General features: G+C 50.5%; 2 protein-coding genes across 3 annotated transcripts in view; one reads left to right on the top strand and one right to left on the bottom strand.

Annotated features, from left to right (window-relative positions):
* MYO1H (myosin IH) overlaps positions 1–10,489 on the top strand; it is a 28,872-nt gene extending 18,383 nt beyond the window's left edge. The window contains exons 15-32 of the mRNA XM_030501914.1: positions 808–902; positions 1,129–1,175; positions 1,404–1,484; positions 1,943–2,048; positions 2,599–2,716; positions 3,007–3,120; positions 3,498–3,574; positions 3,877–3,945; positions 4,431–4,515; positions 4,897–5,056; positions 5,308–5,391; positions 5,810–5,903; positions 6,742–6,797; positions 7,274–7,409; positions 7,885–7,952; positions 8,505–8,602; positions 9,621–9,720; positions 10,261–10,489. Of these exons, the coding sequence (XP_030357774.1) occupies positions 808–902; positions 1,129–1,175; positions 1,404–1,484; positions 1,943–2,048; positions 2,599–2,716; positions 3,007–3,120; positions 3,498–3,574; positions 3,877–3,945; positions 4,431–4,515; positions 4,897–5,056; positions 5,308–5,391; positions 5,810–5,903; positions 6,742–6,797; positions 7,274–7,409; positions 7,885–7,952; positions 8,505–8,602; positions 9,621–9,720; positions 10,261–10,284 (1,612 nt within the window). The 3' untranslated portion in view covers positions 10,285–10,489. The remainder of the gene's footprint in view (positions 1–807; positions 903–1,128; positions 1,176–1,403; positions 1,485–1,942; positions 2,049–2,598; positions 2,717–3,006; positions 3,121–3,497; positions 3,575–3,876; positions 3,946–4,430; positions 4,516–4,896; positions 5,057–5,307; positions 5,392–5,809; positions 5,904–6,741; positions 6,798–7,273; positions 7,410–7,884; positions 7,953–8,504; positions 8,603–9,620; positions 9,721–10,260) is intronic.
* A 957-nt stretch (positions 10,490–11,446) lies between these two features.
* KCTD10 (potassium channel tetramerization domain containing 10) lies at positions 11,447–23,071 on the bottom strand. Of its 2 annotated transcripts, none has more exons than XM_030501276.1 (7): positions 22,969–23,071; positions 21,369–21,582; positions 17,108–17,277; positions 16,567–16,656; positions 16,295–16,347; positions 15,385–15,580; positions 11,447–14,813 (listed from the first exon to the last, which is right to left on the bottom strand). In XM_030501276.1, the coding sequence occupies exons 1-7, from the start codon at positions 22,969–22,971 to the stop codon at positions 14,595–14,597; spliced, it is 945 nt and encodes a 314-aa protein (XP_030357136.1). In that variant the 5' UTR covers positions 22,972–23,071; the 3' UTR covers positions 11,447–14,594. The 2 variants fall into 2 exon arrangements, with proteins under 2 accessions (XP_030357136.1, XP_030357137.1); XM_030501277.1 differs by having other exon boundaries at positions 16,567–16,653.
* Positions 23,072–23,100: the final 29 nt, after the last annotated feature.

Raw genomic sequence — 23,100 nt, 5'->3', positions numbered from 1 at the left:
TCCTAGCAGAAGCCTACTGGAAGGCTCTGACAAGCCATCAATTCAGAGTCACACTGCTGAATTGTCACCATTTCTACATTTCTGAAGTTCATCACAGCCAAGTGGAGAATTTGTAGCCAACTTCCTTGTCACCACAATGTGCCTTTATACTGTTCTGCCTGATTGAAAGCTTGAAAGAGAAGTACAAGAGCTTCTTAAAATGGGATCTGTTCTTGGCAATACTCTTGGAAGGGGACTCTGTACTCATGTGCTGTTGTGACACACAGCTCTGCTGTTAGTGACTGCTTACAAAGCTGAAACTTAAACTGTTGAGTTGCTCTCTTTTTTTCCTTTGTTCTTCTTTTTTCCCCAGGAGTCCTTGCTTTCCAAAACTTTCCTGCTATTCTTGGAAATTGTGATTCCTGCTCTCTATTTGGGTTCTTGCTCTAGGGCAAAATACCTCAAACAATCCTCCCCTGCCAGTTTCACTTTTCCTCATGTAGGTGATGAGAATATATTTAAATGAATGTTATGAGAAGAAATCTAAGGGAAAGGGTGATGGTTGCCAATAGGCAATGGATAGGTCACAGGTACCCTGAGGAGTTTGCGGTAGCTGACTCCCGTTCTCTGCTGGTAGCTGGTCACAATGGACAGGCAGATGATGATTTGATTATGGGCTGTAATTGTGTAGATAGAACCACATCAATAGGAACAAACATTAGCCTTCCAGCTGTCCTACAGCTGCTTTTCATGCAGGCGACTCTCTACAAGCTGAGGAAGTGTGTTTGCTCCTTTTGCTCTTGGTTTTCTGTGTTTGTTCCCCCACAGGCGCAAGCTTGCAGACCAGAAAACACGGAAATCCATTGACTGGGTGGATTTCCGCCTCCTTCACTACGCAGGAGAAGTCACCTACTGTGCTGTGGGTGAGTGTGAGCAAAGAGCTCATCTAGAAGTTACCTGAGCTTTTAAGCCAGTGTGGTAGATGATAACTTGATGGGAAGATGAATTACAAAATACCTGCCCTCTGAAGGTGCCATTACTTGGAAATCTTAAATGTGGGTGCAGTGGGAACTTTGTGGATATAAATATCCAGATTTTGTGCTGAAGTGTGTGGCCTCCTAAAGAATTAAACTACTTTTTCTTCTTCAGGATTTCTAGAGAAGAATAATGACCTACTGTACAGAAACCTGAAAGAGGTAAGAACAGAAAAGGGATGCTGTTGTCCTAAGTTATCATGCTTGAAGCAGAAATGTTTTGCAGCCGATTTAATCTCTGTAGCAAACAAGAACATGTATTTCTCCTTAATGTTCTTCAGGCACATGTGTGTCCTTACAGCTGTGCTGCTCCAGCTTAGCATCACAGCAGGAATAGCACAGCTGCTAAATAAGGCAGCTTCTAATTCTCTCCTATTTCTCCTGTTCCAGGTGCTGTGCAACTCTAAAAATGGCATCCTCAGAGACTGCTTCTTGCTGTCAGAATTAGACAACAGGAGGAGACCAGAGACTGTGAGTTTCATCTTTAGTCTTAACTTTAAATAGAAACTCAACTTCACAAGTCTTGATTTAACTGCTGATCCTGTCCTTAGTCCTAAATTAGACTATTAATTTTGCTGGTGTTATACTCGTGCTAGCTTCCTGGTGGTTGATGTTGCTGAGACCGCAGCTAGCAAAGTGACATAGCTTAATGCTGTTATTAATGCATCCTTCCAAAACAAGCCCTGTGCCTAGCATCCAGCAGTAGTTGGGTTCTGAAGTGCTGCCTCGGCATGCATGGCAGAGGTTCATCTTCCAGCTCAGCACTCTGTCCAGGTGACTTAACCCTGACCATGCTTCCGAAGCTCTGTGGTCCTAATGCATGTGTCAGCTTTTCACTTATTTTTAAGGTGGGAGCAGAGAATGAGTTGGTTTCAGTTACTGCAGCCATGAGCTCCAAAGCTAAGGAAGTTCTTCCATTGTCATCTTAGGTTGCAACCCAGTTCAAAAACAGTCTGACAAGTCTTATAGAAATCCTGGTGTCCAAGGAGCCTTCCTATGTCCGATGCATTAAACCAAATGAGAACAAGGAGCCTGGTAAGGCACTGGGCTGGAGACATGGTTGAGACAAGAGGATAAAATGAGGAAGACTTTAGTTTGTAGCTAAATACAGGGTGTGTGTATATATATATATATATATATATGGTCTGTGAGTGTGTGTGTGTATACAGAAATGTATATGGACTCTATATATATAGTGATAGGACAAGGGGAAATGGCTTTCAACTTAAAGAGGGTAGATTTGGATCAGATCTTAGGCAGAAGCTCTTCCCTGTGAGGGTGCTGAGGCGCTGGCACAGGGTGCCCAGAGAAGCTGTGGCTGCCCCATCCCTGGCAGTGTTCAAGGCCAGGTTGGACACAGGGGCTTGGAGCAACCTGCTCTAGTGGAAGGTGTCCCTGCCCATGCCCGGGGGTTGAAACTGGAGGAGCTTTAGGGTCCCTTCCAACCCAAACCATTCTATGATAAGCTAAGCTAGCACCTTGGGTAACTGTGGATTTGATTTCTTCCTTATTTGTCCCTATATATGGACAAACGAGTGAGCTTCCAGTGTCAGTATTTCCCACTGAATGTGTGTTCTTACTGCAGGGAAGTTTGATGATTCCCTGATCCGCCACCAGGTGAAATACCTGGGCCTGATGGAGCACTTGCGGGTGAGACGCGCTGGCTTCGCCTACCGGCGCAAGTACGAGCTCTTCCTGCAAAGGTGAGTGGAACTGCTCTGCCCTCTGGCCAAGCAAACCTGTCCTCCCACGAGGGCTTCAGAGCAAGGCTTGTTTAAATGTCAAGTCCCAGCAGTAAGAGACGTGGAGGTGCCAGCAGACACTCTCCTGCATCAAAAATAACCTTTGTATGTGTCTTCTGTCTGTATCCAGTTTGTTCTGCTTTGGCATCTTCTGTCTTGAATAAAGCAGTGGGAATTTGGGGGAGAAGAGCTTCAGGAAGGGGTTCCTCAAGCATCAAGTCGTTTGTGTTGATGTCTTGCTGATTTTTCAGGTATAAATCCCTCTGTCCAGCTACGTGGCCACACTGGCATGGGCCAGCAGCTGAGGGTGTGGAGAGGCTCATTAAGCATCTTGGTTACAAGCCTGAGGAATACAAATTGGGAAGGTAAATTTTCTTTCTCTGGCTGTGACTTCTCCTGCTCAGTTGTGTGGTGCCTGCTATACTTGATCCTCTGCCTAACATCATCTTCAACCTATGGCTTTGAGAATACAAGTTGTGGAGAGGCAGAGGTCTTCACACTGCACCTTCCAGTGCACCTGGGGCCTTGTGCAGTAACTGGGTTTTGCTTCCTACCTTCTTTCTGTCACCCTTTGCCAAGCCCTTGGCACCCTTTTAGGATGTGCCAGCTGGACAAATGAAGTGGTTACAGAAGGAGATGTAACTCGTTAGCACTCTGGTGGGTTGGAGGGCTTTGAGCCCCATTAGGGCAGCTGAAACCGTGGCTCCCTGTGAATAAGCTGTTCATGGTCTCTCTTTTTCAGAACCAAAATCTTCATTCGTTTCCCAAAGACTCTGTTTGCTACTGAAGATGCGTTTGAATTCAGGAAGCACCTGTTAAGTATGTTCCCCATTCCCTTTATCTGTGTATAGCCTAAGCAGCCTGAAACGCATGAATGCAGGGGGCTGCCTCAGGGCACAGTTACCTGCACAGTCCATTTCTGCTCCTGTTGGTGCTTTGGCACCTCTGTTCCTCAGGGACTGTGCAGACCCTCCTCTGCTGGGGCATGCAGCATCTGATTGCTGGGGGCACAGCTCCTGAATCCTGGAATGGTTTGGGTTGGAAGGGACCTTAAAGACCATCCAGTTGCATCCCCCTGCCATGAGCAACATCTCTGCTTTTTGTTTTCCTCTTTTGGCCAGTTTCAAGACTACAGGCCAAATACAAAGGCTGCCTTGGGAAAAGAGAGTACCTGAAGAAGAGAGAAGCAGGTATGGGCTCTGGAATTGAGGACTCTCTTCTTGGGGCTATGCTTTCCAGTAGGAATTGTACATTTGGGTGGTTCTGAATCCACCTTACTGCAGATAGGACTCCCAGCTTCCCCACAGGGCTGTGGGTATTGGGGTGAGAGGCAGGTGGTGGCCGTGTGAAGAGCATTCACAAAGGTCTCTTTTTAGTTCTCTTTAGCTCTGAGCAGCTCAAAGAGCAGCTTTCTGAAATGGGCCACTTGCTGTGCATGGGGGACAGCGGGAAGCTGAAAGGGCTGGCACCACCTCAACGTTGAGTTCCACAGTGCAGGGAATACTGGATCAAGCAGTTATGTTGGAGAAGAAGTTGTTCCTAACTGCTTATTGTAAAGATCAGCTGATGGGAAGAGCTGCCAAGGAGCCAGCTGTAGCTTGTGCTGTGTGAATTTAAAGGATAGTGTGGCACCAGAGCTCTGATACTAATACAAGGACCTGATTAATTCTTGCAGCTATCAAGCTGGAGGCTTGCTGGCGAGGAGTGCTGGCACGGAAAGAGGCCAAGAAGAGGACGTGGGCAGTTCAGATAATCAGGAAGTAACTATCACTGTGTGGTGGTCTTGGGGAGGGCTGTGGTGGTGGGTCACAGCGTGGTGATGGTCTCTGGACAATGAATCTGGAGTACTTGCAATGCAGTGAGTCAAAACCACCTCCTTCACCTCCATTTCTAAGCTACCACTGCAGGAAGGTTGGGGTTGGTCAGAAATGCCTGTCACCTCTTCATGTATTCTCTGACTTCCACAAATGTGTTTGGAATATTATGAAGATGAAGGTTTCCATTGCTGTAACACAGGTGACAGTGTACCTGAGTCAGCATCAATGATCTGCGTGCCTGTTTTGTGCCTTCTGTGTCTTGCCTTTCACTTCCATTGCTTTCTGAAGGTAACATGTAAGTTCTGGTTCTGATGTTCTCTGTAGGTTCATCAATGGCTTCATCAATCGGAAGAAGCCCCTTTGCCCAGAGAACATTGAATTTGTGAGGCTTGTGCAGTACAAGTACTTCATGAAGCTCAGAGACCATGTCCCAAAAAATGTCTTGGACAAGAGCTGGCTCCAACCTCCTTCCATCCTGGAAGAGGTGAGGGTTGCTGCAGGCTTTGGGAGGGGTGAAGGTGGCTTTTAGTAACCCTAGAAATGACTCAGCTGCTTGGTGGGCATCAGCCCTGCTCTGGTAGCAAAGCTCCTTGTAGGTGGGTCTCTGGGCTGGGGGAGCTCAAACAGGCTTGTGACTGGATGTTAAAACCAGCTCGCACTGGGTGAGTGTCTGTCAGGGCTGCAGCAGGAGCTGCTGGCACAACCCCCCTGCTGTTTCTTTTTTCCTTAATGTAGACATCTGAGATGCTACAGAAAGTCTGCATTCGGAACCTAGTAAGGAAATACTGCCGAGGTGTTACTGCTGAGAGGAAGGTGCAGGTAAGTAATACATGGGATGTAAATGTGTGAGTTAGAACAGGCTGTGCAGGTTCTGCTCTCTGACCTGTCTGAAAGGCAGGCAGCACCTTCTGCACACGGCTGCTCCTCAGCCTGCTGTTGGTTTCAGTGGCCCTGGCAATGGACAGTGTGGTTCTACACATCAATGGGTTTTGTCTTATGGCATTAAAACTGCACTTCATGTAGTAGGAAAGATCCATAAATAAGAAAAAAACTGTAGGAATACTTAGTCGCTGCTACCCCTTTTTGGTGTAATATGGGAACAACCTATAGGTGATGGAAGAAAAGCAGCACAAGTCAGTTAGATCCTGCATGAGGGATGATGGTGTCTGTGGTACAACTGCTGATGTTCCTGATGGAGAAACTCCAAGAGGGTAAAGGCTGTTCCTTGTCAAAACAGTTAGAGCAGAAGGTGGTGACAAGCGCTGTTTTCCGAGGGAAGAAGGAGGGCTACGTGCAGAGCATCAACCAGCCTTTCGCAGACACCCGGCTGAGTGAGTACCCCCCAAGCCCCTGAAGATCCCAGCTCCTTGCTCAGGAACATTCCTGACAGAACAGACTTGGTTTCTAAGAGAAATTCCCATCTGACAGAGGCAGCATCGCCTGCTGTGTTTGGGCCTGACCATTTGAGTTCCCTTCCTCTGTCATGTCATGTCATGTCCAGTGATGCTGAATGTGGAGACTGATCTGCCAGACTTTGTTCTCAAATCTGGAATTCCTCTTGGGATGGAGAGCCGTGAACCCAGGAGATCCCTGTGGGGTGGGATGGAGCAGGACCCATGACAGATGAAGCAGGGGGCTGGGTGCAGGTGGTACAATGAGCATGGGGATCCAGCTGCTGGGCAGGAGGGATGTGACTCTTGGGAGTCCGTGTAGTCAGTGTTAAGCATGTGGAAGGCATGAGAAGAAGGCCCTAGCAGTGTGTGGGCAGGGAGAGGGATCTGGGAGCCTGGTAGGGAGCAGTGGCAGTGGTGTGGGTGCTATGCTGGGTTGTTGGAAGCTCCCAAAGAGCTTCAGCTGGAGCACTGTGCAGAAGGAGAAATGTTCTGGGTGGTTCTTGGCACAAGTCTTCCTTGTGCCTGGGCCAGGGCCTGAACCAAGCACAGACCCAAGAACAGGCCATAACCCCCCATGTGAATTACTTGTCAGGCAGGAAGAACCACAGAAATGGGTTTGGGAGTAGCTGGAACCCTTGGTTCAGAAGGGAGTGTTACAAAGGGAACAAGGTTTAATGGGATAAAGACAATGAATGCATCTCTCTGGGGTTGTGCTGGTGGGAATGGTGGCTGGCTGTCGCCTGCACTCAGTTTATCTTTCTGGTTTCCTCCTTAGAAGAGAATGATATAAACCCCAAAGTACTGCAGCTCCTCCACGGTGAGAAGATCAAGGTAAGGGAAGGGGAACTGGAGGACAGCAGCCCTTGAACCAGCTTCCCTGAAGCCCTGGAGCTGGCTGGTCACACATACTGGGCGTTCTGTGGTACCTGAGGCTGCCTTGCAGCCATGCAGTAGCAGTGTACAGAGTATTTCCTTGCTCTTAAACTGGAGGCAGGTCTCAAAATGCACCTGGACAAAAGTTACTTAAGATTCCTTTTAATAAAAGCTTAAAAAAGCATCACAAACCCTCTTGGGGCTGCAGCAGTGCAGGTGCGTGCTGCACTTCCCATGGGCACGGCATAGAGGGCACAGGTAAACCATCTATCTCAAAGCAGCATTCTGCCATCTGCATGTCCAAGTAGAAGGAAACCAGCCTGCTGTGAGCAGAGGTTCTGCAGCTCCAGGGTGCAGAGCTGCTCCTTGTGACCTGGCTCCAGCACAGCACCCTGTGGTACTGAGCAATGCTGATACCAACTTGTTGTTTTCAGTATGTGACCCCCGTGATAAAGTACGACAGGAACGGGTTCAAAGCACGGGACCGGCTCCTTGTCCTGACCCAGTCCTCAGCCTACGTGGTGGAAATGGCCAAGATCAAGCAGAAAATAGACTATGCCACTCTGAAAGGTAAGGGTGGAAACCAGTGGGGTCTGTCCTTGCTGCATGTGGGCTTTGGGGTGGGAAGATGGACTTGTGCAACTCCATCTTTCAGAGGAATTTGAAGCAATGAGCTGCCCGAGAAGGCTTTTTCCTGGGGGATGGATAAAGGGGCTGGGTGTCAGCGTGCAGCTCCTCGAAGTGTAAGTTTAAGAGGACTCTTAATTACCTTAAGTGTTTCTCTGAAACACTTACATGCAGGAGGAGATTGCTTTCTGCTGGCATGGAGGGGAGGAAACAGAAAACCCAACCTACACATCGCCACCCTTTTTCGGTACTTTTTAATCCTGCCTGAACTGCAGTCCAGGCTGGAATGTGTACTTTCTCCCTCCTGCCTTCCCAAAACAAAGGCTGGAGTCACTGCCCCTGCAGGAGCAGCCACCATAACACTGGCCTGGAACCGTCTTTGGCAGTTTTCCCTCTAATTCCTGCTTTTTGCTTGAAGGTATTTCCACCAGTAACCTGAGTGATGGGATCGTGGTCATTCATGTTCCTGAGGACAACAAGCAGAAGGTAGAAAATAGTAAAGTCTTGTAGTTGATGTTTTTAATAGCTTAATATCTAATATCTTAATGCCCCATCCCTGGCAGTGTTCAAGGCCAGGTTGGACACAGGGGCTTGGAGCAACCTGCTCTAGTGGAAGGTGTCCCTGCCCGTGGCAGTGGCTTGGAGCTGGATCAGCTTTAAGGTCCCTTCAACCCAAACCAGGCTGGGATTCTATTTTCCTATGAAATGCTGGGATTCCCCAATTACTGATGGTTACTAATTCTGTCATCAGCTGGACACCTACATTCTTGCTGTCTCACCACAAAAGCTTTCCCTTACCTGTTTTTTAGAGCCCAAGTTGCTCTAAATCCTGAATAGTGCCTGCAAAGGATACTTAACAAACCAAACTTGTACATAACTGGTGTAACTGCTGTGTAGTTATCAGTGGTTGTAATTGCTGTGTGGTTATCTGTCCCTTCTGCACAGCAGCCACTCCTACAGGAGTTTCTCTGCACAGCTGCTCTGTGGCTTATGTGCTGGGGTGATGCCTGATGACTTTGTGCCTCTTTCTTGTTCCAGGGAGATGTGATCCTTCAGTGTGAGCACGTCTTTGAGACAGTCACTAAGCTCTGCATGCTGGCCAATAAGCAACACCTTGTTAAAGTCGTGCAGGGAAGGTAAGGAGGGCAGTGGGATGGGTGGTGTCAGGCAGGGTGTATTTTAGGGAAGAACCTGCTTCCAAAACTTTTAGGGCTGGAGTACTTAAGTCAAAACTAGTAACAGCACACAGTGCCCTGAGCTGGTTATTGTGGGCTGCATCAGAAAGAGGAATGGCTTTAACCTGCCAGAGGGGAGACTGAGATGAGCTCTTGGGCAGAAGCTCTTCCCTGTGAGGGTGCTGAGGCGCTGGCACAGGGTGCCCAGAGAAGCTGTGGCTGCCCCACCCCTGGACCTTTTTCCCCATGCTGATGAAGCTTCCTTCCTTGCTGGCTGTGTTTGTACCCTGCTGGTGCTGCTCTGCTCTAGGAGCTGCCCATGACTCACCTTCCTAAAGCATCAACTTGATTACAGGTGCCTGTACTTTAAAACCACTTTTTTCAGGCTTCTGCTGATGTGACCTGGGTGTAAGGTTGTGGTTTAGTGGTTTTGCAGCAGATCCCATTAGCATGGACTGAGAAAAGCCTCCTGGGCTGAGCCTGGGTCACTTCAGGATAAATGCTCCTCTCCCTGAAAGCTTGAGAAGACCCTGAAATGTGATGTTGGAGCACAGGAACCTTCTCAGTCACGCCACCGAGCTAATGGCAGGTGGTTGCAGTCTGTCTCTCAAATCTCTACATGAATTGAAAGTGGCACATGAAACCCAGGCTTCTGCTCCAGCTTTCCTCTCTGGCCTTTGCATTTCAGTTGTAATTAGATTCTGTGTGTTCAGTGGCTTTCTGCAGGTCAGATCTGCTTGTCTTCCGGTGCTTAATTGCTCCAGGAAAATCCAAATGCCTGGACCAGGCAGGACGCTCCATTCATCGAACCCTCCTGGCGTGGGTGCTGTAATGCAATTGTTTAGGAAATTTACCTAAGCTGGAGGGCTCTGATCTTCTAATCTAAGGGGACTTGCCAAGGGAACAGAAATAAAGAGGGCTCAGAGTAAAGCCTATTGTAAGGAAAGCATCTAATGAGTAATTCTGTCTGTATTTGCAGCCTTCAGTTCCGCATTGGCTCTGGGAAGGAAGGGACAATGGTGTTCTCTCTTGGGCAGGAGTCTCAGGTCTTCAAAGCCAAAACTGGACAACTAACAGTGGTAAGGCCTCAGCCAAGCCCTGGAACGTGCCTTGTGCTTTCTCCTTTGCTCAGCCCCTGCAGAAAGCACAGCTCAGCTCCAGGCAGGGCCCTTTGTGTGAGTTCAGGAGGACTTGATTCCTCTTGCAGAGCAGAAGTGCGTGATGTAACTACTCCATCAGTAACTACCTATGTAAGGTAACACATAATAGATGGTCACGGCCAGGTCGGAAGCTGCACCTTGCGCATGAATTGTCACTGCTGCTTGCTCTCCCCAGCTAGCATGGGCAGAGGAATAGGGGAAGGTGTGATTCTTTGTGCTTTACTGCTGGGCTTAGTGTGTTTGGTGCTGTTAGCTCACAGCTCCATGGAGGAATTACACATGGAAGTGTAATCCCTTTGGGGTTCCCATTAGTTGTCCTTGCAGTCTGGAGATGAAGGGGGTTGTCTTTACATGCCAACTGTTAAACAGAAACCACACAACCTCTTTTTCCATAGACAGGACACCTCAGGGACATCACACTTGTACCTGATCTAATGTCTCCTTCCTTTTCTCATCCAGGTGTCAACCCAGGCAAAGTCTTGATGAGGAACAGTCCCTGTTCCTGGTTGCTGTCTTGGCCAGGAGCAGAAAGGAGCCTGCAGGATGAGACCAGCACTCGCACCTGCCCTGGAATCTGTGATGCCACAGGGCTGCTGTGATTTGAGTTTGCTTGCATCTTTTAGGCTCTTTTTTATAGCTTAAAGTTATTCAACTATAGCTAAATAAATGACATTATCTTGCTGTAACATTCCAGTGAGCAAAGGTGCTCATTACCCAGTCACAGGGAGACATTTAAACTAAAAGCTGCAGTTCCATGTGTAAAATGTCCATCTCTGGGCACTCAGAGCTGAGAGCTCTGAGCAGTCAGGAAGGGTTGGTACAGAAGCAGAAAGGCTTCTCTGGCTGTGCCCTGAGTCACAGCTCACCCAGAACTGCACCAGTGAAGGTAACTCTGGTCTGAAACCACCTTTTCTCTCGGTCAAGCTGGCAAAGCCTTTAGAGGCAGCAGCTGAACCTTTGGCACACAGAGAGATGGTTCAATGTGGCAGCAGGGATGGTGCTGGTGGTCTTACTGGTGCTGCAGCCTCTGAAGCTGCTCACCTGGAAACCTCACTGAGCTTGTCTTGTCTGCTCTGGCCTGGGGAAGAGCTTTGCTGTTCAGGTAACACGGTCCTGGTTCTCCCTGCACAGCAGGAAGCAAAACCTTAAAAGATGACCAAAACGTCCGCTCTTAGAGGGATGTGTTGGCTTAGAGCAAGAAGAAACCAGCCTCCTGCTGCTGAAGAACCTTCTTTTCTATCCACTGCATTAGGAGTCTGTTTGCTCATGTGTGGTAGGCACTGCTGCTCCCTTGAGGTGTCCAAGGGGAGGGGATGGAAGGTGGGAATTCTCTGCACCTCCCACTTGGACGCTGTTTTACTGCTGTGTGCATCGCGCTTCCTCTGCTGCCTCACGTTGAGGCAAACTGGTGCAGCCCCTGCTCCAGCTCTGCCTGGGCTGGAACTGCAGCCTGAGAGCTGGGACTTGCTGCCTTCACAGCCTGGGCTCTGCAGAGGCCAAAGAGCCAGATCACTGCTGTGAGCAGTGCTGGGAGGTAAAACCAACAAGCAGGGGGAGGATGATGTCTGGTGTTTCTTCTTGACAGTTCTTTACAGATCATGGACCCCGAGGACGGCTTCAGACAAGTAATAAAGTGACTCACATGTAAATATGAAATATCTTCTAATTTATTGTGTTACATTAAAAAAAAGTACATATTGCAAACATCAACCATACACTGAGCTGCAGCTGAAGCTTTTCCTGTGCATAAGTATAAAGTAGGAGGGAATGATTGTACAGAACAGAGGAATTTGCTGCTGTTGCCTGTGAGACGGAACAACTCCATTTAGACTGAAAGGATCTACCTGCCCTTTGCTCTAAGGTAAGACTGGTGCTACAACTACATGGATACAGGTGGGAGTAAACACCCCGATGGGAGATCTAACCCCCCCCAGGGTTAAAGCTGCTGCTGGACAAAATCACTTCCACAAGTCAGATTTGAGTCACTCTGTGCTGCTGTACTGTCACTCTTGGTGTCTGGTGCGTGGGGCTGGAGAACCAAAGCAGCCAGCTCTGTGCTCCCTGTCCACGGGTGGCAGAACCAGCTAAGCCAGAGCTGCTCGTGGCCAGAACCTGCTCCCACCTTCACCTGGGAGCTGTGGAGCAAAACCATTTACAGTAAAAAGGCTCAAGAGCTGAGAGCATTTGTGCAATGGCATTAACAAAGCCTCTCTCCACAGCCCGAGGACAAGTGGGCAGCAGGTACAGGATGTTCTAAGGTGACACCAGGACATCTTTGCTACACAGCTCCAGCATGGGGAGGGTTAAAGCAGAGTCTGCCCATAAATGCAGTAACAAAAGTGAAACTACTCCAACTCTCCTGGAGCGACTGAACCCACAGCTCTATAAACTGCTGTACAAAGAGTAAAAAGAACCATCCCCTGGTTTCTAAGAACTTAGTTAGCAAAACCTGAAAGAGGAAATCCTGAAGCCAGTTAAGAACCTATTTACAGAGACGTTAATCACAGAGCTGTGACCCGTCGGGTGCTTAGCACTAGTGTCACCACACGTCACCTCCTGCAGCTGAACCCGCTCCTGCGCTGCGGGACGTGACGGGGTTTGTCTGAGCAGCGCCGGGGGGGTGCTGGAGTGGCTGTGGTGGGAGGCAGCGGCTCAGCACAGCTGAGGAGGAGCCTGGCCTGGCCCACGGGAGAGCCAGCTCTCGGGGGTTAGCAAAGGGAGCAGGGTTTGCTGCAGGGGAGGGCTGGGGCACAGCAGCCAGACTGAACAGCTTTAGCCAGGGCAGGGCCTGGACCCTTCCAGGGCAGTGGGTCTGTTCCAGACCCTCAACCCCACAAACAGCCGGTGAGTGTCAAAGTACACAGCTGCAGCAGCAGAGCAATTCAGGGGACTTCCCTTCCACACACCCCAGCTTGTCACATCAGGAAGGTAAGAAGGGAGAGGCACTGCGTCCTTCACAACACTCTGCACTATGGACCTCTGCAACCCCACAGTGTGTTGCAAACACAGGTAAGTACAGCTTGCAAGAGAAGCCTGTAACTGTCAGGACAGAGCTGAAGCTGCTGAGCTCTTAGGAAGCAGTAGCTGAAGAAGAAAGAGGAGAGGAGACAGGTACAACAACCCCATCTGCCACAGCAGCTGCCTGTAGCTTAGAAAAGTCTTTGGTTACCAGCAGGATGACCTCAGCCTAACTTTGAAATCATTGTAGCTTAACTTGATTCAAAATTGTACCACTAAGCAAACACTTAATACTTTATTTTAGCCACTACAGACAAGCTCTACCGAGTTTGGGGTGGAACTGCTCTTTGAAACAAGTGTTGGAGTAACGTAGCTGGTGATGCTGGCAACACCTTTGGTTTTAACATTAACAGCCCTGAGCCAGGAGTTGGAATCCTTGCAGCAGGAAGATAACAAAGGAACAGGGACATGGAGCTGCTGCTCCATATGAGATGTCTGGCCATTAAGGCCAGTGTGAGATACTACAGATGAAGGGCCAAAAACCCTCTAGAATAGGCCAAAGTCCTCTGGTGTCTGCCAAGGTACCAGCCTGAAGTTTAAGACTTCCTACATGCGTTTCCCTCCCTCTCATTAAGCATCAGAGCTGTGGCTCTGGTCATTAGCCTCCAGCATCCAGTCCTATTGAGTAACACACCATCCTCCCCTGTAATTGTTACTTGAGTCCACGATAGGCAACAAGAGATGAGGAGGTAGATAAAATATTCATTCATGCTAGAAAAGTACTCTTAGAAGCAGCCAGACCCCAGCGGCCTCCTGCATGCAGCGCTTCAGCTCTGCCCTTCCACACACAGCTGCCACTTCTGAAGAGACCTGGAACGTGCTCAGGATAAAGTCAAACAAGGACTAACTGCCTCTGGGCCCTTCTCTGCTCCTCGTCCCCATGGTACTTGTGTTGTCCTTACTCAGAGCAAGACAATGCTCCTGTATCAGTTACAGAACTGAGCTACAGCTGCTGGGCTGGCGCAGGGAGTCTGAGCCCAGCTCCTGCCTCAGCTGCAGTAAGGGAAGCTCAGCCCACTGAGGTGTGAGCTGATGGAAACCAACCCCAGCTGAGAGCCGGGGTCAGGCAGAAGTTCTAAGCGCTAACGGGCAGCAACACCACCCTAAGGAAAAGCAATCCCATGCAATTTGCTCCCAATCCTCCTTTTGGAGGAATTTTAACATCTTCCACCCTTGAACCATTCAGATAAAGAAGAGGAGGGTCTCCAGAGCTCAGAGCTGTAGCAGCTCTGCTGAACCCTTTGAGCAGCAGCTCCCCCAGCACTACAGGAATCAAGTCAGCACGTGTCCTGTGTCCTCCTGGGAGTCACCCCGAGGCACTCCTGAGCCACCAACCCTACTGCCTGAAGGGAGAAGGGAGCTCTGCAGCAGCTCAGGTGTGTTCAGATCACCCCATTTCTCTGCCTGGGAGGAGACAGGGTCAGTGAGTGCCGGAGGGGAGGTGTGTGGCTGACTGACTGTATGTTTGTTTTAAAGTGCAGGATAGTTACTATAAGCCAAAGGAAGCCAGCCCCCTTCCTCCCTACAGCAAAGACAAGAGTGCTAACAATTCCGGGCATTTCTCCAGCTGCTCACCAGGTCCTTACAGTATCTATCGGCTGCCCAGTAACCTCCTTGATCCTTGTCCTACAACTACTGCATTTAAATACCCCAAATAACCTAGTTTGTTACACAACGTAATTTACAGCCTCTGTTGAAGGCGAGTGGCAGCGCTGCTCCTGTGCCGCAGGCGCTGGAGCAGAGCGGGGCAGCGCCCCGGGGCAGCGCCGCAGCAGTCACTGGTGCAGGTGGGCCCTGTCGTCCGGGCGCTTGATGTGGATCCTGCGCACGCGCTCGATGCGCTCCCGCTCCTCGTCCTCCTCCAGGTGATGGGAGCGACCCGCGGCGCCGCCGGTGGCCTCCAGCAGCGCGTTGTCGGGTCCCCGCCCGTCCTGCGACTCGTAGAGCAGAATGTTCAGTGTCTCCTCGTAGATGCGGGCTTCCGGGAACTCCACCTGCGCGCCCAGCAAAGAGGAGGTCACTCGCGCCCGTGGCCAGGCGCTGCGGGCACAGCGTCGCCTTGTTTTTAATCCCTGACACCCTTCTGGTCTTAAAGTTTCCTAATTGCACTCTGGCCACAGGAATCCTTCCCAGCACGATCGTTTCTGGTATTGGCTTTTGAGCCAGCAAACAGGGTTGTTTTCAGAGCTGGCCGGCCCACAGGGCAGCCTCAGACAGGTTTCCCCCGGGGAAGGTAAGGGAAGGTGGCACAGTGAAGTCATGTCATTGCTCACCAGGATCTGTCTTTACACAGGGGTGTCAACCAAAGCTGCTCAAATACACAAGTTTGTCTAAAGATAAAGAACTGGACTGAACCTGCATTAAGGGATACCACAACCAGCCTGTGTAAGTGCCACAGGCAAGCAGCGCCTGCCCCAACGAACCCCCTGGACCAGCACCACTTTGAATGGCACCGATTATTCTACAGAGATGCTCAACAAAGAAAGGAGTGTTCAGAGTGGACCAGATGCCAGGAAGCTGCTGCCAGCAGCCCCTTGCTGGAAGCATCCAGGGCTTTGCTCTTACCTTTGTCTGTTTCTTCTCAGTGGCATAGACGATGGAAGTGCAGCAGACTTCGGCGATCTTCCGCCCCTGCCCGTAGAAAGACCAGCAGCAGATCTCGTCTCCGATCACATCCTTTATGAAGAGCACTCTCCCATTAAACCTCAAGGACAGCTTGTCAAACAGCTCGATGTTCTTCAGCATGTTGTCATCGGAGTTGCTGCGAGGGATGAAGGGAGGCAGTGGTCACGTCAAGGTACTGAAGGCAGCACGCAGAACACAACGGGGCTCAGGCAGTGAGCACCTACAGGCCGGTAAGCCCGGTTTCCTTTGGCTCACTCTGTCTCTAGCAGGGCAGTGCTTACAGCTGGCATCCAGCCCTGCAGTGGATAACTTATTTATCCACTTTAGCACTAGCAGGAAAACCTGCTGCTGAAGAACAGTCATACATCAGCAGTACTGAGAATAATACTGCCCAGGACCATTGCATTGGTGTATAAAACTCTATCACCCAAGTAAAACCACTCCTAAGCTCAAGCTCAGCGCCAGCTGGATGGGAACAGCATTGTATCACGGAATATACACAGAATAAGGAAAGGGAGACAAGGTCCCAGCCTTGATTTTACCACTTCTTGAGAACACTGCAGCACGGAAAGCTTCCTGCATTCAAAGAACGTGCTGCAGCCCGTGGGGAATGCAGGCCAGCAGCTGGCCAGGAGCCTCTGCCAGCTGCACTGAAGTATGAGAGGAACTCCACTGGCACAGCAATAGCCTTCCATTGATGACAGCAAGCTCCCTTCTGACTGACGTTTGAAATTAATAGGGGAAAAATTGGAGTGCATGCCAGCAGCAATCTGTCACTGGTTCCGAGTGAGGGAAAAGCAAATGCTTAGCATGGGTTTTAGTCTATTAAAACTTCAAATAAGTCACTTACCTGGTGTAGGAATATTTGTTGTTGCTTCTGTTATACAGCAGCTTCACTGCTGGCTGTAAAAACAAACCATAGATCAGTTACAGGCAGTACAGGAAGAGCAGAGAAACTGCACTATGACATGACACCATCAGGCCCAAGCCCAGTGCGATGCTGTTGTTACTGTTGTTGGAGCAGAGCTGCCATGCACAGGCTGGCAGTGGGGCTGAACCCCTCTGTGACTACACCACTGCTGGTTCTGTCCCTCCCAGGGCAGGGCACAGCCTGGCTCTTACCTTGTTGGAAGTGGCTATAAGTTTTTGCTCCTCTTTGGAGGACGTGATGACTGGCACCTTGCAGAACGGTTCATACGCATCTTTGTTCTGCTGAAACAAGAATCAAACAGCAGCTGAATATAAATGGACATTAGGGCACGTTCCTAAGAACTGGGAAGGTCCTGCATGTTCTGTGGTGAAGAGGTCAGTGTGCTTGTGCTGATGGGGGACCATTTTGCCACATAAGACCCTGATGGCAGTGAAGAACAGTGCAGAGGAGCCAGGCTGCTGCTCCCTGCACGCTGCCAGGAGTCAGAGGAGGCAACTGAGCAACTGCTTATCCCTACAACTGGGTAGCACTAAATGTTGAGAAGGACTCGGTACATCTTCCTGGATGTGACCAGACTCCAGCAGATCAACAACATGAACTGTTTCCATTCCATCCCAGCCTCCAAAAGGCACCAAGTGGAGACTAGCAGAGAATCTCGCTCTGCTCAGATGCTGCCTCCTCTTCTGGACCCCTCAGTGCAGCCAGAGTAACCCCCTTAGCTCTGTGACCTACCTGCAGGGCTGCCTGGCACTCGTCCACCAGCCCCTGGACCAGGTAGTACTTTGCTTCAGCCAAGAGCTCCTCGATCTCCCTGCGGCTCTCCGGCAGCGGCACAGCCCCGTCCCGCAGGTAGTTCAGGATTGTCCCAAAGTGTTTGCCACAGCGGTCGATGAGGATCCAGCCTGGGGACAGAGGAAGGGCACAGTAAGAAGTGGAAGCAAACATGGAAAAAGGCCTTAACACCTGCACCAAGCAGGTTCCTGCCAAGAGGGATAAACTCCAGCTCCTTGCTTGAGCTGGTGAGCAGAGCAGCAGAAAGCCCAGGGAATATATTGTCTCCTCCTGCATTTCCAGTGCAGAGGACGTGGGAGTAAGGTGGGAAGTTCATTTGTTTCTTATAGTTCCCCAGTTATTGACAATAATTAACTGAAACAGAGGAACAAATACTTCTCATTCTCAAACCAACCAACTCTGTTCTCCTTCTACCCCAACGCCCGGACACATTATTTCCCTGCCTTCTATCTTAGGGCCCTGTGACACATACGTGTGGCTGTTCCTTCCAGACAGTTATTAAAGCCAGCTAGACTTGACCATCTAAAGGTTGTTGCACCTGAAAACAGCACAAGAAGCCCCTGTGATCCAGTAGAGGTGCAAGAAGGTTGGCAAGAGAAAAGCAGCACAGATGGGCAGTGTCATGGCAAACACTGCACACCCCCAAAGTGCATTAACGTGGTAGAGCACAGTGGTTATCAGCACAACATCAACTGCTGCAAGACACGATGCAGCAGTGTGTGTAAGCAGAAAGTGAAGCAGAGCCCCTGCCCTGGAGCTCAGCAGCACTGCTACGTGCTGACAGTGGTGTGAAGGAAAGGAGACAGAGCTACAGCAGAAGTCCTCTCTGGTTTAACTGGTGACCCAGGATCTGAGCTTCAGCTCTTGTCCCTGCGCGGTGTCAGGCGATGCCGAGGCTCCGGCTGAGGCTCCATAAATGAACAGATGGCCACTCTTCCAGGCTGCAGCTCAGGAATGCAGCGAGGAAACGCTTGTGGGGAAGGAGTCATATTTTGGACAAATAAGGAAAGTAGGTTAAAGCAGCCCCTGTGTGTTCTGCATGAATGGAATTGCTGGTAAAGTCTGAACATTTGGTTCAATTCGAAGGGGAATGTGGCCCTTTGCTGGGGAAAACTGAGACACTCTCCAGCAGTTTACTACAGGCTTCCCGTCTCCCTCATTGTGCTGCTACATAGAACAGTGTGCTTGCACTTGCAATGCCACAGACTGGAAAGCTGGAGGCAGGAGAGCTAGAGACAGAGAAATCAAAGAACAAAAGACTGATCCAGGCTATACCTGTGCAGCCAGAGCAGGAAAAGCCCATTTGTCAATGCAGAGGTCTGGAAAGTGAGATCTCCCATTTTAAGGAGAAGAGGGAGCACAAGACATGCTAATAACCAAGGACATCCCTAGTCCACAACTGCAGCCGTTGATGGAGTTTACTCGAGTACCCCAACGTGCAAGGAGGCAATGGGCAGGGTGAGAGCACAATTATGATCCCCAAACTTCTCTGTTATCATCTCTGCTGTGCTTCCCCTTGTAGGCTGTAAAAATCGGCTGGAACTTTCTGTTTATAGATGGTGAAACCGAGGCAGAATTGCTCTTTTTCATCTGGAGATGAGAGAACGTTTCAAGCAGCATTGCAAAATACAAGTGATGGCTACAAAACCTCCTGTTTTAAACCAAAGAGCCAACCCTACAGCCACAGCACGATGACTCACAGGGAAATGACCCCGTGCCACTCCGTCACAGCTGTGCAAAGCCCAAGAAGTGGGTTTCATTTAGTCCTTTCAAGCTATTTTAATTGCAGCATTACAAAAGTGCCCTGGGATCCATTTACTGCGGAAGGAATCCATGAACTGTACGTACACACAGGAGGAAATTCATCTGTTGTTTTACAACGAGTCTCAGGGACAGCATCCAAATGCTCAAATGAAACCAGACTGCGTTTCCTGAGCGAGCTTTGACAGATGAAATAGCAGCCTCACACTGAAGGCTGACACTGAAGCCTGCCTGATGCTCAAGTCTTACTAGCAGCTGGATAAAAACATGTACCTGGATCAGCTGGTTAATAGCAAAGAGAAGAAAATAACCACACTGCAGAAAAGAAACCTGGAAAGAGCTGGGTGCACCTGGAAAATTCACACCAATGGCAATTTCCTACAGTTCATGAACAATTTCTAAGCTGCAAACACTCATCCTCCACCAGAGAGAACTCGAGTCTTTCCTGCCTCCCAACCAGCAGCACGTTGCAATCGTTAAGCTCTGAGAAAGAGCTGGGAGATGGTGCTGGGCTCAGGAGAACGCATCTGAACAAAGAGGAGGAGCCCTCGTGCCACATTGCAGAGGCTGGTTCAAAACTTGCCTCCTTCCAGCTTCTCCGGCTGCTTTTCCTCAGAACCACGTTGTTTGGGGCCAGACTCGGGGTGTGACCAATGAGGGGTGTTTTGAAGGATTTCAGATAAAAAGGGTTTCCTTTAACAGCTCCACTACCATTGTCCCCGTTTCCAGTGTCACACCAGGCACGGGGAGATAAAGCAAGATCTACTGCAATGGGAGTGTCTCAGTTACAACATACAGGAAGTATCAAATTCCTATTAAAACACAAACTGGCAAAATGGAACAATCCCACACGGACACTGTGGGATTCAGAGCAAAGTAAACTTGGGGGTTTATGTCTCAAGCATGGGATTTTAGCACATTCAACTCCAGTTACCCTCATATCTGCAGTGACTCCAGCAAACAGAACCTGCACTTGCAGCCTTGGGAATGAGACGGGATGTACCAGCCCTCCTGTGGTACCTGCCCACGACGGGCGGAGGAAGCGCCGGGATCACGCCAGGGTGGGCTTCCATCATTCACTTGGAATTTCCGATCCATTTCCAAAGTGAGGGACTTGGCAACTCTCAAATTAGTGCCTGAGGTTTCGCAGCGAGGGGGGAGGTCTTCAACAGACCAGTTATTGCTACAGACAAGGTATCCAAGCCCTCAGTTACAGGGAAAACTGTTCTCTTTCACATAAAGAGAACGCTGCTTCCTGTTAAACTCCGTGACACTCCCACAACATGAGAATGCTGATCTCTGCTCCCAGCTGCAGTTATCACACACACATTTTAGCTATAGTATTCACTTAAATGTTTTAAAGAATCTCAGCAGAAGATAAAATCAACGTATTTGGTGAGGAAGTAAAGTATTTGGGCACTGCTCCTTTAGAAGGCTGTTGTTTGACATCCTGCACATTCCTTCTTTCCAGACACATTTAACATGGAGAGCGCCATTTGCCAGCTCTCTGCTTTGATTGTCACTAATACAATAGCAAGTTTCTGGCTCTGTGTCAGTGAAGCCAACAATCAATGCTCTCACAAGGAAACCGTTTCGTTTCCAAAAAATCAGCTTTCAGCTCATAAACCCTGTGCCAGTGTCATTTTATACTTGTATTTGAGGTAAGGAAACAAGATGAGGGAACTGCCTCCTGGGCTTCAACGTAAATACCCAAGTCCTGACTCACAGTTTCTTAATCACTATCCCACCATCTTCCATATGCTTGAGAGCTTCAGTGTTAGTACTTCAAAAGCAGAGCCTGTGCTATCTGGGCCTGACAGGAGCCTCGGGACTTGGTCCTGTCCTTCTGCTCTTCAGACAACTATTCAAGCCATAGAACCATAGAAAGGTTTGTGTTGAAGGGACCTTAAAGCTCATCCAGCTTCAACCCCCTGCCACGGGCAGGGACACCTTCCACTAGAGCAGGTTGCTCCAAGCCCCTGTGTCCAACCTGGCCTTGAACACTGCCAGGGATGGGGCAGCCACAGCTTCTCTGGGCACCCTGTGCCAGCGCCTCAGCACCCTCACAGGGAAGAGCTTCTGCCTCAGAGCTCATCTCAATCTCCCCTCTGGCAGGTTAAAGCCATTCCCCTTGGCCTGTCCCTACAGGCCCTTGTCCAAAGCCCCTCTCCAGGTTTCTTGTAGCCCTTTTAGGCACTGGAAGACTGCTGTAAGGTTTCCTTAGGTCTCTGTATGACTCTTCCCAAGTCATACAAGTCTTTTGTTCCACATCTTTTCTCAGCTGTATAAGCTGAGGTTTAGCACTAACAAAACATAGAAATATCTGGGCCTACAACTAGATGTTCCTCTTCATTCTCCAATACGTTTCTCCAACCCCTTCTGAGCTGCTTCCACTGCAGAGGAAGGAAACCAGCCCGAGGACACGGGGGCAGCCCCTTACCTTCGCTGTCGGTGAGGACTTCCATCCGGCCGCTGAACATGGCCTTGAGCATGGTGTCCTGCTTGGTCAGGGTCTGCATGGTGGTGTAGTAGAGGGCACCACCAATGTTCAGCTTCACATACTTGGAGCTGGGGCTCGTCCCTTTGAAGGAGGTGGTGCGAGTGGCCGCTGCTGGCACCGCTGAGCTCACCACACTTTCTCCCGACATCTCTTCCTGCAAGCAAGGAGTGACTGGTGAGGCTGGCAGCTCCGGCACCCCACTGCTGCTTGTTTACACAGAAGCAGTCACAGACGTGCTGGGCATCATCAGCCTCAGCTCCTCTCTGTAAAGCCCTCAAGTGTTTTAGACTTTGTCTTCTTTCTGACAGTGACATAAACCAGCCAAAGACCATAAATCACCCTGGCCAGTGAGGAACCCTGTGAGCACCGAGCAGCATTTCACACCACAACAGCCAACGCTTTCCCACAAAGACTGTGTTCATTTCTTTCACAACTTCTACAGCTTAAGCTCTTACTTCACCAATAAGCTGGTATGTAATTGGGCAAATGCCAACACCCAGAGCTTGAGTAGATGATTCCCCTGTGTTAAAATACAGACTATCCACACATTTCCTGAGGCTTTTTCCCCTTAAAGCACACATGGCTGTTCACAGAGCACACACACAAGCTTCCCACTCTCTTCCCTGCCCTTCTTAGGACACCAAAACCCAATGTGCAACGTCCCCACTACCTCTTCCCGCAGTCCCCAGCCAGTGGACCCCAGTCACTCCCAGTTAGTCAGCTAATGAGCTCATGGGCTGTAACAGCAACATTTTGGCTTAGCCCCACAAATGCTCTGAGAGCTGCTAACAACAAATCCTTAACCAAGCCACGTCTCTGCCATTAACCGCTCTGCCTCACAACGTGACAGGATGGCCTGACTGCCACCCTCCATCTCCAGGCAGCCCCAGGTCCTACCGTGCCCGGAGCACGCTGCCTGCCTGCGCCGCATGACCCCGGCTCTGCCGTCTCTAAAAGCAGAACCATCCCGCAGCAAACCCGCACGGAGCCGTAGCTACGTGTGTGTTGTGTTTCACAAGGTGAGGCAGTGGGACGGGCAGAGCTGGCCGCAGGGCACCGTTCCCTCTGCCTGCCTGGGGCCATCTGGAGCGCAAAGCACCACCTCAGCCCCGTGCCCCGGCTCCCTGCGGTGGATGAACGTTCCCATCGCTGGGGCAGGGGCCGTGCTTGCGGTCCCCGAGCAGGACCCAGCCACAGCAGCGCACACAGCCCCAGCCCTGCCCTCCCAAACCCCATCAAGGGCCATCCTGGGGCGACAACGACAACCAGACCGGGGGCACCCCCACTGCTGAGGGCCAGACCCCCCCCAGGAGCCCTGGAACCGCTCTCCAAGCGCCCCAACCTCAGCGGCTGGACCCCCCCATAACCTCCCCCTTTGCCAGCACCGCGCCCCTGGGGACTGAGACCCCCAAACCCGCACCCCGGCACCCACCGGGGGCCGGGTCCCCACATCCTGCCTCACCCCAACCCGGCCCCCCCCCGGTGCCCCTCAGACCCTCCCCCCCCGGCCCCGGGGCCCCCCGTTCCCGGCCGCCCTCACCATGAACGGCGCAGCGCTGCCCCACGGACCGAGCGAGCGGGAGCGCCGGGGCGGGGGGAACTTCCGCCCCTCACGCCACTTCCACGCCCGCCCCGGGTGCGCCGCCAAACCCTTCCGATGCTCCTCTCAGCC

Source organism: Strigops habroptila, chromosome 11 (assembly GCF_004027225.2).
Source record: "Strigops habroptila isolate Jane chromosome 11, bStrHab1.2.pri, whole genome shotgun sequence".
NCBI classification, from domain to species: domain Eukaryota; kingdom Metazoa; phylum Chordata; class Aves; order Psittaciformes; family Psittacidae; genus Strigops; species Strigops habroptila.
Note: the sequence above shows the minus strand (reverse complement) of the source record. Positions and strands in the feature narration are given on the sequence as shown.